Source organism: Octopus sinensis, linkage group LG6 (genome assembly GCF_006345805.1).
Source record: "Octopus sinensis linkage group LG6, ASM634580v1, whole genome shotgun sequence".
NCBI classification, from domain to species: Eukaryota; Metazoa; Mollusca; class Cephalopoda; order Octopoda; family Octopodidae; genus Octopus; species Octopus sinensis.
This window is the reverse complement of record NC_043002.1, coordinates 57,132,764-57,147,660: the sequence shown is the minus strand read 5'-3', so window position 1 is coordinate 57,147,660 and position 14,897 is coordinate 57,132,764. Positions and strand designations below refer to the sequence as shown.

At 35.4% G+C, this 14,897-nt stretch overlaps 1 protein-coding gene across 6 annotated transcripts in view; it reads right to left on the bottom strand.

Annotated features, from left to right (window-relative positions):
* Positions 1-4,142: 4,142 nt before the first annotated feature.
* The window catches only part of LOC115212804 (Na(+)/H(+) exchange regulatory cofactor NHE-RF1), a 62,516-nt gene continuing 51,761 nt past the window's right edge, over positions 4,143-14,897 (bottom strand). For 2 of the 6 annotated variants that reach the window (XM_029781512.2, XM_036503951.1), the window contains exons 2-3: positions 10,327-10,442; positions 4,143-7,678 (exon numbers count right to left, since the gene is read on the bottom strand). In XM_029781512.2, coding sequence (XP_029637372.1) covers positions 6,974-7,678; positions 10,327-10,442 — 821 coding nt within the window. In that variant the 3' untranslated portion in view covers positions 4,143-6,973. The remainder of the gene's footprint in view (positions 7,679-10,326; positions 10,443-14,897) is intronic. The other 4 variants (XM_036503949.1, XM_036503948.1, XM_036503950.1 and 1 more) reach the window with 4 other exon arrangements.

Below are 14,897 nucleotides of genomic sequence, written 5' to 3'. Positions count from 1 at the left end.
AATGGGCACCGATATATGCCCCACCACCACCGATTGTATTTCCTTATGACCTTTTGAGAAATCGATATCTTTTTTATATAAGATTTTCGGCAAATCTGTTACAAATGGAAAAGATTCCGATGATATTGTCATCTGATGCAGAAAAATGGATGGAGAGCAGAAAGGTCACAAACCTCATCAAAGCATATCCTTTAATTGTTTTAGTAGTAAGTTGGTAATGCAACCGTGGGTTTGCAAAGTCGTTTTTGTATCTGGTTTGCAAAATTCTTTATGTGAATCTGTGTGTTGGAAGAAATTTTGTTGTGCCTAGGGAGGGTCATTATGCCAATATAATTAACACACACATTGGTTCAATTCCACTCCTTTATTATTGGTCAATTGGTTAAACATCTAACTGTCAGATCGATTAAGAGAAAAGTCACTGAAAATGTTGCAAGCAGCAACGAAAGAGCTTTAACATACAAAAACAAAACAAATGACCTACTGCTTAACCAAATTAAACAATCGATTAGTTAGTTGGATATTTAACCAATTGACTAATAGTAAAGGAGTGGAATTGAACCAGTGCGTGTGTTAGTACTATTGGTATAATAGCCCTCCCTCGACACAGCAAAATATAGGTGTGCGTGTAAATATGAATGTACGGTATGTCATTACTTAGTTTTATTTCAAGAGTTCTTGCCAATAGAGAAAGAGCCGGTTTCTAACCTAAATTCAAGGCTCCTTCTTCGGAATTTCAACATCAACAACAGGGTATTTTTGTATGCATGCTTTTTATGTATGTATATATGTATGACTGTGTGTATGCATATATATATCTTTCTACGTATGTATATATGTATGTATGCTTGTATGTATGTATTTATGCATGTACGTACGTATGTAGGTAGGTATTACGATGTCTCATCAATAAGTATCCGGACTGTTGCCACAGTAATGAAGCTGCTGTATGCAGAGTGAAGCCGCTTGGCACAGATTGACTTTGAACTCTGGTGTGCATGAGCACTAAGTTTTAATGTTCTAGCTCACTTCCGCTGTTTACAGCAGTGCTTGGAAGGAAGGTGTGTCGCGTGTGATCGCCACATTGACCATGACAGAGAAAGTTGTCATGGCGATACCTGCTCAGAGGCCCACGCAGTTACAGAATGCAATTTTTATCGATTATTGATCTATTGTTAAAGCCTCCGTAACTTAAACCCCGTGTAATCCTTTCTACTATAGACACAAAGCCTGAAATTCTTGGGGAAGGGGAACTAGTCAATTACATCGACCCCAGTACTCAACTCATTTCATTGACCCCGGAAGAGTGAAGGGCAAAGTCGACCTCAGTGGAATTTGAACTCAACGGACGAAATGTCACTCAGCATTCTGCCCGGCGTGCTAACGATTCTGCCAGCTTAAAACCCATGTAAAAATATCGTTGTTATAAAGCAATAAGGCTGCGAGTCGGCAAAATCGTCAAAGAGTCGGGAAAGAAGTACCTTCTTATACAGTGTGTTCAAGTCTCTCTGCAGTATTTTATTGCAAAAATAAATAAGATGGTATAAGACTACAAAAGAATATAATAGACTTTACAAGACTTTAAAACACTTTATAAGAGGTTTTGAAAGTGTCGTCTTTCATTTTCAATACATAAGTTGACTTTTTCTACACATGTTTTGAAATATATCTTGGAGAGTCTGACTGCTGGAGAGTCAGGATGAAAAAAGAAATCAACTGCAGAGAGACTTTTTGAACACCCTGTATTTCTTGTGGCTCTTTCCTATCTGCGTTCAAATCCCCGTCGAGGGTCGATCAAATAAAGCAGCAGTGTAGTTCTGGCATCGATGCTATCGATTTATCTCCTCCCCTCCACAGTTGCTGACCTTGGGTCAAAATTTGAAGGCTTTATCATTCGAGGGCCGAAAAAAAAAATGCTTAGCAGTATTTGTTCTGGTAGTTTACACTCTATGTTCAAATTCCATCGTGGTCAACTCTGACTTTCATTCTTTCAGTACCAATGAAATGAAGTATCACTCAGATACCAAGGTCCATGGCATCGACTAAACCTCCTCGCCTCCATTTTGCTGGCCTTGTGCACAATTACGAAGGTATGGCGAGAGAAGTTGTGGAGGAAAACACGAAACAATCTTCTCCATTAATCAAAGGTTTTCTAAACTGCGGCCATGCTGAGGTACTGTCCTCAAGAATTTTAGTCGAATGAATCGACCATCAATACTTCTTTCGAGCCTGGTATTTATTCTCTTGTCGAACCGTTCAGTTACTGGGACATAAACACACCAGTTGTCAAGCGGTGGTGAAGTACAAACTCAGGAGCACACACACACAATATATATATATATACACACACACAATATATATATATATATACACACACACACACACCATATATATATATACACACACACACACACACATGTACACATATACACACACACACACACACACATGTACATACATATATATATATATTATATATATATAACACACATATATACACGCGACGGGTTTCTTACAGTTTCCGTCTACCAAATCTACTCACAAGGCTTTTGTCACCGAGGCCACTCTGGAGCCCAAAGAGCCACTCGGTAGGACTAAATCCAAAACCATCTAGTTAGCAAGCAAGCTTCTTACCACACAGCCATGCCGAGAAATTAAAATTCAATTCATCTGGTTTTTATTATTTCAAATTCTGAAGCCAAGTAGATTTCAGTAAGATTGGAACTCAAAACAATGGAACAAACCCAAATATTCCTATTTACATTTTTCGGATATTTGTCTTCATCTTGTTTGTTAACACGTTTTGACTGATATACCCTCCAGCCTTCATTAGGTGTCTTGGGGAAATTTTGAACCTAGTTTCTTATTCGTAAGGTATTTTTCGATGTTATTACTCAGGTCACTGCCTGGAATAGAAAAATATCTTAGGAATGAGAACCCAGGTTCGAAATTTCCCCAAGACACCTGATGAAGGCTGGAGGGTATATCAGTCGAAACGTTGTGTTAACAACAAACAAGATGAGGACAAATATCCATCAAATGTAAATAATTCCTCATCTCTTAAATATAGAACTGTATTATCTAAATATTCCTTCCTATAATCTACTGCGTATTACTCTAAGTACCTCTCTCTTGATTACTAACTTTGAGACAATTAGTAAGGAAGAAATGAAGTGAAGTTTGTTGCTGCCCAGTTAGCTGATGTCATCAGGGGGCGCTGGTGCACTTGCCTTCTGCAATCGACCACCCACTTGTTTTTAAAAGAGGGTATTTTTAATCAAATGATTCAACTAATATTTTCTTATTAAGTCTGGTTACTTATTCTATAAGTCTTTTGCCAAACTGCTAAGTTATGGGAGATGTAAACACACCAACACCAGTTGGGAGGACAGACTTCTTTCAGTTTCCACTTACCAAATCCACTCACAGGACTTTGGTTGGCCCAAGGCTATAGAAGACACCTGCCCAGGGTTCCACACAGTGGGACTGAACCCAGAGCCATGTGGTTTGGAAACAAGCTTCTTACCACACAGTCACACCTGCACTTAATACAATATTTCACTAAATTTCTTATTTTAAAAATTAATTGAAAGAAGAGCATTTCAAGAGCAATATAAGAAAACAGTTAGCACCACTCCCCTTAATTCTTTGGTATGTCTAACAGATTGTCATAACCATTCAGACTAGAACTTGGTACCCTTCCTGTCCACAGACAACGACTGATCTACAAGGCATTTAAAGAGAGCAGTCACATTAACCCTTCTGTTACTGTATTTTGAGATTCTGTGTTTCCTTCAATAACTTTAATTATAACAAAATGATATAGTAAAATAACTTAGTTATAATTAAGCTAATGTTAGGAACATAAATTTTGACTAAGGCTTGGTGGAAGATTTTAATTAAGAACTTCTGTAAACAAATGTCTTGTTTTCATAAGTTCCGAATTAAAATCTTCCAAACCTTAGTCACAATTTATGTTCCTAAGAGGCAGAGTTGGTAATGAAAGGGTTAATCTGACTAGTCTGGGAGAAGCTGCAGCAAGGCTATAAGTGTTGTTCTATTTGACAAAAATAAATGTGGGAATATCATTTACTCCCCATTTTAACTACTTTTACTGAAAAAAATATATTCCAAGACAAATGTTAATTGTTGCATCTCTTTATATCATAAAAATCAAGGAATAATAAAAGTAAATCAATAACATTGGTGAAAAGAATTCCACACAGATTGGTTCCAGTGTGTAACTTGACAAATTTCATGAAGGAAAAAATTTGCAGCAGGTTAATCGTTAAACAAGTTCAAAATAGAAAAAGTAAAATGGTCAGCATTTCCAATTTTTTACCAAAATTGGAATTTCAAACAATTTGAGGGTATTGAAAACATCAAAAAGAAAAAAAGAATGTTACCCTCTACATATATTTTTTAAAATTTCATTTATCTTTTTTCCTCCATTATCAGAGAAAAATAACTCACAGCCAATGTCCAGGATTTACTGTTTGTATAAAGAACCAAGAAGATAATCTAAGAATGAAATGGCTACTGAGAGAATACTAAGTTTCCAAGACAAAAATGGATTCAGAAAGGGTGGAGACAACATTTTTTATTCGTTTTTATTATAAACAATAAAGCCAATTAGAAACAAGATCAATATATCTATTTATCAAATATAGATTTTATATATAATATATATGTATGTCTGTCTGTCTGGAATTGAGTATATATTTTTCATTTCATTTCATACTGTTTGTTTTCTTTATTATTGTTTTTATTAGCAAAAGTTTAAAAAAGTTGGGTGGGAAAAATTGAATGTTAATCAAGATAAATTAAAGTAAAACAAAAAAAAAAAAAGAATGTTTACTCTTTAAAGCACAAATTAAAATACCAATTATCAAAAATAAACAGCAGTAATAGAAAGGTGCAGCTCAGATAATGTATTCCATGGTGTACTTGTCCTGAAACAGGTTTCACAAACTAGAAAATGTATAAACAAAAGTGTTTCTAAGATCAAAAGATTTTCTTGTTAACCCTTCAGCATTTAAACTGGTTGTGTTCAGCTAAAATATTGTTTCATGTTCAAACTGGTCATATCTGGCCCCTCACACCTACCCTACAATGTCATACTAAAAGTAAACAATTACATCATAAAACTCTCAAAGCTAACAGATAATCCACAACTCATTCAAAGCAATGTGAATAAATACGCATTACATTTGCCAGAGTAAATCTGAATGCTAAAGGGTAGAAGTGCTTGGAAGAAAAAGACGGAGTTATTAATTTGTTTCCTTCTAGGAAAAGAAGAACTTTTCTAACTTTATCAAAACTGAATACGCTTTAAAAACAAGCCAGAGAAACCTAGGAAGTGTCCAGGAATAAATATTTGAAGTTATATAAATTAAAATGCTATCTCTAATCCTCTGCTGACTGCTAACCAATGTTGATGTTGAGTAGTAACAACTGGTAGCAATTAACTAGATTTTCTTGACACAGAATATTTAAACAATTCAAAAACCAGAGAAACTACAAATAAAACCATGAAAGGTAAACAGTTGATTGATCTACTTAGAAATAAGTTATTAGAAGAAAAAGGACAAAAGTGTCTACTTTTTTTATTCGGTAGTGTTGTATCAAAAGAGTTAATTCCTGCACAAAGCTATTAGAAATTGTTCCCGGCAAGTTTTTGGATAAACTGTGGTTAACACATTTGAATTAGAAAATCCAGTCAAGGTGCCTTATAGCTAAAAGTAAGGTTCATGTGACAACTGTATAAAATGTGGAATGAAGAAGAGTTGTAGATTAAATCTTAAATAGAAAGTGTATAATAGAAAAGTGGACCATAATAATAATGGTTTCAAATTTTGGTACAAGGCCAGGAAGTAGAGTTCAAGTTGATTACATGAACCCGGTAGTGAGCTGGCACTTATTTTATTTTTATTACCCATCCTGAAAGGCTGAATTTGAATACAGAACAGAGAGCAAGAAGAAACACCACTAAGCATTTTGCCTGCAACACTGATCATTCTGCCAGCTTTCTACCTTATTGGACCATAATATAAGGTGTGTACTTGGAGCCTTCTCTATCCATTATCATCCCACTGCTCTCGTTAGCCCACAAACTTTAAATAAATGGAATGCAAATTTTAGACAACCTCAAACTATCAAATGGACTTGAAAATCTAAGGTTAAAGAAACAAAACATGAATCCAAGAAAATAATGTATTTATAACAAAAAAAAAATCAATGCTGCAAATGATTCTGGAATGCATGTTATAATATATCAATATTAGATTTTTTTTTTTTTTTTCAATATATCAAAGCACAATTTAAACTGAAATTTAATCCTGAGCACCTGAACAAGAGAAAAAAAAGGAGAGGTGAAAAGAAATAGAAACAAGACTATTGGAGAAGAGAAGTAAAAAAAATTGAAAAACTAAAACACCAGTAGTAGTAGAAGAAACAAAATCACAATGTGACATTTTTGAAGTTAAGTAATTATCATTGATGACAGCAACAAGAAATTAGACAAAACATTGAGCCAGAGTGAATCAAAAATTTCACTGTGAACCTTTGCAACTAATATTGCTCAATGGCAAAAATTCAGAAAATTCTCCATGATTGTAAATATATCAGTAGAAAGGTTGTTATCAAAACACTGAATGTTTTGATAAGGAGGACAAAAAGAAAAGCAAAGATTGGGGGTGGATACAGGTGGACAAGAATAACAATACAAGAAAAGCCACCAAGACAAATTCTTTTGGTCAGACACTATTACAAAAAAAAAAAAAAAAACAGGCACTTGTGATAGAAAAATATCCCACAGGATAGGTACACACATTTTAAACTTGATATATAACAGTTAATGTATGTATAAGAAACAAATCATTAATTTCAGTTCAATGTGTGCATGTGTGTGCGTGTCTGTGTGTGTATCCCAAAGTCAAACATTGGCACTGGAATTAATATCAGTAAAAATACATCACAGTCTGTCTAAGATTTCATGCTTTTCTTTTAGATTCATATCTTTGAACTTCCTGGCTTTCTTCTTGGACAAGATCTTTTGCTTCATCTCCTCAGCACTTACATTAACAAAGTTTAATGGATCACTAACATCAATTTCTTTAGGTTCTCTAACGGCTTTCACAAATGAAGGAGAACTGTCTAAGTCATCAAGAGGGATTTTTGTGATGTAGGATTTTGCTGTTCCAGCAACTTCGTTGTTTGATATATTAGCTTCTGCTTTAATCGACTCGATATCAGATTTGACCACTGCCACTATATCTGATTCCGCTTTCTCTGATTCTGCTTTCTCTGATTCCGCTTTCTCTGATTCACACTTTTCTGATTCACACTTTTCTGATACTGCTTTCTCCGATTCCGCTCTCTCTGATTCTGCTTTCTCCGAGTCTCCTTTCTCCGATTCTGCTTTCTCTGATTCTGCTCTCTCCGAGTCTCCTTTCTCCGATTCTACTTTCTCCGATTTAACCGATCCTGTTTTAATTGAATTCGTTTCTTGTTTGTCCGATTCAGATTTTTCTGATCCACTTTTGACAGATCCTGAATCAGTTGTCAATACAGGAACTGCATCAGGAATATCATATATTGCATCACTTTCAATATTCTTAACTTCACTTTCAACTTCTGATACAGTCACCCTTTCCACAGTAGGTTCATGTCCATTTTCCTGTAAACAAAAAAAAAAGATTTTTTTTAATCAATTTACGTTTTGATTTTACAAGTTTAACCCTTTTTCTATCATATTTCTGTTGAATTAAAACAAAGGCAGTGTTATTTCATTTTTAAAATAATGAATTTATCAAAATAATTCATTAAGCTGTTTAGATGCATAACATGAAACTAGTGAAAGGTTTTAATTTACTTTAAAACAAGAGGTTTACATCAAACAGAAAAAGGGTGGTCTCAGGCAGGTAGGTATCAAAAGGGTTAAATAAAAAACATTTCAAGAAAAACAAAGATCCAGAAATGCTACTCACATGAAAAACAGGATCAAAGAGTACATTATTTACATTTGACGGATATTTGTCCTCATCTTATTTGTTAACACATTTCGGCTGATATACCCTCCAGCCTTCATCAAGTGTCTTGGGGAAATTTCGAACCTGGGTTCTCATTCTTAAGGTATTTTTCAATATTATTATTATAATTATTCAGGTTAATAGCACTATTCCAAGTTCGATTCCAGGCAGTGACCTGAATAATAATAACATTGAAAAATACCTTAGGAATGAGAACCCAGGTTCTGAATTTCCCCAAGACACTTGATGAAGGCTGGAGGGTATATCAGCCAAAACGTGTTAACAACAAACAGGATGAGGACAAATATCCATCAAATGTAAATAATGTACATAATTCCTCATCTCTTAAATACAGAACTGTAGGATCATATTTAATGCTCAGTCAAGCTAGACTGAAATATCTAAGTTTCATCTGACCAAGCATTGCACTCCCAGAACAGTTTGCTGTTTTCATAACCATAATTCTATATTTACCAGAATGTGTGTGACTAGTTCAGTTTCCATAGCAGTAAAAGTAGAAAAGTGCAAAAATACACACATCCTCCTAATAATGTAACTCCTAGTCCAAAATGAAATGCATATTTATTTACTTTAAAGAGTTTTTGCTATGTAAGGCTGGAACCATACAAGAAGATAAAGTAAACTACAAAAACAAAAAATGAAGTAAGTTTTGCCTTATATTTCTATATTTTAGGGCAATGATCCCTTCTTTAGATCATTTGGGAAAGTGAAGGATGTTAAGGTCACTGCTCAAGAGTATGGGGAAGAGGAAGGAGGGAGGTGACATGCACAGACTGGTGTTGCTATAGTAACTAAACCTGCTTCATGTAGTTCCTGCCTGTTTATGGCTGGTCTCTGTTGATAAGGAGGGCCTCCATGATTCTGAGATTATTCTTGCTGACTAACAGGTACCTTGAAATCCTAGGTCTGGCACTTTAGGTGTTTTTTTAAATGAAGTGTCTATGTGCAGATATTCTTTTATTCACATGCGCAATTTATTTACACAAAATTCGGTAAAGAATTTTCTCCTAAGACTATTCCTGTAATGGAAGATCTTATATCCCGATTATACTTCAATCATGTTGAACATGACTTCCCATGAATATTTTTTATTCAGTGTTGCATCATGTGACCTTATGTAATGATTTATTTATTAATGATTTAATTATTTAAAGGCAGTCTAGACTTAAGAGAAAATTATCAGTGAAATTTCAGTGTCATCATCATTTAACATCCATTGTCCATACTGGCATGGACTGGACAGTTTGGCCAGGGCTGGCAAGCTGGGATGCTGCACCAGTCTCCAGTCTGTTTTTGGCATGGTTTCTACAGTTAGATGCCATTCCTAACACCAACCATTCTGAGTGCCACCAACATGGGTGCCATTTGTATGACACCGGTATCTGTCACAACTGCAATTTTGCTCAGCTTGTGTCTTAAGCCTGACATAATGCCAAAGGTCCCCATCATTGCCCCCGTGGGACCCAACACTCAAAAGGAACTTGGCCACTTTGCCTCTGTGAGGCCCAATGCTCAAATGGTGCACTTTACATGCCTACGCTATGCCATGGGTGCCAGTTATGTAACACCAACATCAGCCATGACTACAATTTCACTTTGCTTGACAGGTCTTCTCAAGCACAGCATATCACCAAAGGTCTGTCACTGGTCATTGCCTCTGTGAGGCTCAAAGTTTGAAGATCATGCTTCACCACTAAATTGAGCACAAATCCCACTGAGACAAGAAACCAATGTCTAGGAATTGACATAATTATATGTGAATACAACAGACTTAAGTGTAATCAGCATACCTGGGCATGTAAAAGTGTTGTGGTTATCACTAATTATTTCCTAGTCATGGCCAATGCCAGTGCCGTCTGACTGGCACCCATGCCAGTGGCATGTAAAAAGCACTGATGGAGGCAGTGACAGGTGACCAAGACTCTTGGCGATATACCATGTTTGTGCTTACCTGTCAAGCCAAGTGAGATTGTAGTCATGGCCGATGCCAGTTCAATGGCACCTATGCTGGTGACACATAAAAAGCACCCACTACACTCTCAGACTGGTTGGTGTTAGGAATGGCATCCAGCCATAGAAACCTTGCCAAATCAGATCGGAACCTGGTGCAGCTCTGGCTTACCAGGTCCAGCCAAGCTGTCCAACCCATGCAAGCATGGAAAGCAGACGTTAATGATGATGATGCACAGGTTTCTATCAAAACCACCATCTTAATAGGTCAATAATTTAAGCTAAAACCAACACAAATTAAATATAAATTTCTTTTTTTACTTACAATAAGTTCTGGGGGAGGTGCAGGAAGGTCCTCACTCAGTCCATTGGTTATCAAAGTGGTACCAGAGGCAATTCCTTGGCTGGTGGTCTCACCTGTCTCAGCATTTTGTTTTGTCTCTGAAAACAAAGAAAACTAATGTATAATACAGAGTTTTTGTTTGATTGCTTTTTCTTTTTAAAAACTTTTCCAAGTTTGTCATTGCATATGACCATGCTGGGGCACCCCCTCGAAGTGTTTTGGCCAATCACTAAGTCCCAGGACCTATTTTAAAGTTTGATACCTATCCATTTGGTTTTTTGTTAAACAACTAAGTTACAAGAGGACATAATACCAGTTGCCAAACAGTGAAACACACACACACTTTGGTCAGCCCAGTAACATAGAAACTTAGCCAAGGTACCAGAGTGAAACTGAACCCAAGACCCTGTGGCAGTGAAGTAAACTTAACCACAGTTATGCCCATATCTATATTGACTGACATTAAGAAAACTAATTCAGTTTGATTAAAAGGTAGTTATGTAATTTCCTTAGATGAGGTGAAGAATTTAAAGTAAACCTTAAGATCTTCCTAAGAATGTTTTGAGTTTATATTTAAAATTTGGACTTAGAAAAAAATCTTAGGTCTACTACCTTAGTACCCAATATAAAGTACATCTGAACACAATACCTACTAAAAATACATTTGAGCATGGTACCTACAACAAACAATACTTTGAGAGCAGTTTCTGACAGAGAGCGCATCTGATGTACCTAACTGCTAATTTTGTCAAAATAAATACAAGAATTGAAATTTAAAGGAAGAAAATTGCCATCAGAATTAAAGTTATTGCAAAATAAGTTGGTGACAGTTAGGATGTTTGGCCATAGAAAAATCTACCTTAAGCTCCCCCCGACGCATGCAAGCCTGGAAAAGTGAATGTAAAAATGATAGTGGTGATGCAGGAGCATAGCATATTTTCAAACTAAACTTAAGGCTTCTCAAATGATGAAGGAAAAATAACTTTCAGTAATTCTAAAAACAGTGTTTATAAGTTGGCCAACGCTAAAAGGAAAAGGCAAAAAAAAAAAATTCGAAATTACTTTTTTTCCAAGAAAAATTAGCATTTGTAATATATTAAGGTGTGCTCAAGTCAGTCAACTGTATCAACTTTATTTACATTATTTACATTTGACAGATATTTATCTTCAACTTGTTAACACATTTCGGCTGATATATTCTCCAGCCTTCATCAGGTGTCTTGGGGAAATTTCAAACCTGGGAGCTCATTCCTAAGGTATTTTTCGATATTATTATTATTCAGGTCACTGCCATATGCCTGTGGGCATATGGCGTAGTGGTTAAGAGCACGGGCTACTAATCCCAAGATTCTGAGTTCGATTCCAGGTAGTGACCTGAATAATATCAAAAAATACCTTAGGAATGAGAGCCCAAGTTCGAAATTTCCCCAAGACACCTGATGAAGGCTGGAGAGTATATCAGCTGAAACATCGTGTTAACAAACAAGATGAGGACAAATATCCGTCAAATGTAAATAATGTACATAATTCCTCATCTCTTAAATATAGAACTGTATATCAACTTTCTTCAAATAAAATCTTGTTTAGTTTGAAAAATATGAGTTATATTCCTGCATCATCACTAATTTTAACATCCACTTTTCCAGGCTTGCATGGGACAGAGGGAGCCTAAGGTAGATCTTTCTATGGCCAAACACCCTTACTATCTGTGATCAACCCTCACTGTTTGCAAGCAAGGCACGTTTTTCAAGGAAGACTTCAAATCAAGGATACCACTTGTATGATGGTGTGCAGAATAATTTGAAGTCGGAATGTGCTTAACTTTGTCAAGACAAAGATATATGCAAATACACTTGCATGCACACAGGCATGCACACTACACGTAATGAGCTTTTTTACCATTCATTTCAACTGATTTTTAAAATAAAGAATTTAATAAAAATAACCATTATTTAGCTGGTGTTTTGAAAATAAATTTACATGGAATTTTGATGAAAGGTTTAAATTCAACCCTATAGCATTCAAACTGGCCATACCCAAGCAATATTCTTGTTTTATGGTCAAAGCAGCCAGATCTAGCCTCTCACACCTACCCTACAATGTAATTCTAAAAATAAATCACATCTTTGAAATCTTTTGGCTACAAGATAATTCATGATTAATCTAAATCAATGTGACTAAATCTATATTTAACAAATCACTTTAACCCTTTCGTTACTGTAGTTAGAAATGCTCTGTGTTCCTTTCAATTAATTTGAAATATAGCAAAGAATTTAGTAAAATAACTTATGTTCCTAACACTAGCTTCATGATAAACTGTGATTAAGGTTTGGTGGAAGATTTTAATTCAGAACTTATGAAAACAAGACATTTTTACTACAGAGCCAGAGGAGGTTTCAGCCAGGTTGGTATCAAAAGGGTTAAGAATTGTTTCTTTATTATATATTTTAACCCTTTTGTTACTGCATTTATTTTGAGATGCTTTAAGTTTCTTTCAATTAATTTTAAATATAACAAAGAATTTAGTAAAATAACTCAGTTATCATTCAGCTAGTGTTAGGAACAAATTGTGACAAAGGTTTGATAGATTTTAATTCAAAACTTGCGAAAAGACATTTGTACTCAGAGCTGGTTTCAGCCAGGTTGGTAACAAAAGGGTCAAAACAAAGTTTGTATCATAGAAGTGAGGGGCAGTATCAGGTAAGTTGGTATCAAAAGGGTTAAACCAAGTCATATTACTCAAACTGTTTTTGAGTGTCTAAACAGAAATAGATGCACTTCCCACTTTATGGTCAAGTAGTGAACCTTTGGAAAAACCCCACTAGAAGGAGGGAAGGTGTTTTAGGATGGCTGTGTGGTTAAGAAGCTTGCTTTACAACCATGTCACTTCATGTTCAGTCCTGTTGTGTAGTACCTTGAAAAAGCATCTATAGCCTTGGGCCAACCAATGCCTTACAAATGGATTTGATAGAGAGTATGCGAGTGTGGGAGCGTCACTTGACAACTGGGCTTGGTTTGTTTACATCCCCATGACTTAGTTTGCCAAAAGAGACTGACAGAAGTATCAAACTTAAAAATAAGTCCTGGGGCCAAGTTGCTTGACTAAACCCTTCAAGGTGGTGCCCCAGCATGGCCACAGTCCAATAACAGAAACAAGCAAAACAAGAATTCTAAAAATTAAATGATGTAGAACCATTTTGGAGTTACATTAGTATAGAAAATTGACATGTATTAATGGAGTTGATCACTATGACAACACTATTGATACATCGAAATGATCAGCTAATTGAAAAGTTTTCAATCAAGACTATCAAGAGCTCAATAGTGTTCAATTAACTGTTTGTTTATTTTTTTGGGGTATTTTCCTGATATTGTCTCTTTACTGTTATGGCTTGTATTAAGATCAATCAACAGTGAAAATGTATCTGAAATGGCTTCGGGATGTGTGTGCAGGGGAGAAAAGAGGGGGAAAGAACCTGTTGAACTAAATAAATCATTCAACTGCAACAAGGAGTTAAAGTAAATAATGTAATGTTTATTTGTGATTGATTCAGAGTTTAATCAGTTAAATGTTGATAAATCACATGTTAATGGATGTCAGTCATTAGTTTTAATAATCCAGGGTTTAAAAAAAAAGAAAAATTAACATAATGTGAATTAATAGAATAACATGAAGCACTAATAAGGATGGCTAAATATATTTACTGTATTTTCCAGCAGATATTTTGACCTTTCCAGAACATAATTTATAGGCAAAAGAGGTAGACTTGTCCTTGAAGACATCTTTGGAAAAATATAAATTCCATGTGAAATGCATCAGGATTAGGGAAGATAGTGTAAACAAACACCATCACTATGTTGACTTGTCTGTTGCAAACCCTGTTTGTGATGGCATGTTGAGGGAGAAATATCTTTGTATTTGCATTGTCTTAAATTACTTATTCTCAGGTAAATTAGATAGAAACTGACCTACCTTCTAAATTCAATTCTTTCATTAACATATGAGCCTCAATTTTCTTTGACAAAATATGTATTTCTCTTTGCAGAGACAGTTTTTAACCCTTTAGCATTCAGCTTACTCAGCATTACCCATTTATTCACACAAATTCTGAATTAATTATGCACTATTTTGTAGCTTTGAGATTCAATGTGTTTAATTTTAGAATTACATTGTGGGGTAGGTGTGAGAGACTGGATCTGACCAGTTTGAACTAACTAAAAGGTTATCTTTTGTCCACAGGAAATGAAAAGTTAATGAGCACAAGTTTGATACACATGCATGATAGGTGTTTAAGTTCAATGTCATGTCCATTTCTCCATACCAGCATAAGTTAGATGAATATATTAATAATGCATTGTTTTACAGCCAGATGGGCTTTGTTCAACCTGAGGTTACAGTAGAAACCACTTCTCCAAACTGCCATGCACTAGAACTGAACCTGAAACAACATGGTCGGGGAACAAACTTCTGAACTAAAGCCATACTTGTGCCTTTCTGAATAAAAACATGGTTACTCTGAGAAATGTTTCCAGCTCAAAACCAGTCTGGCATG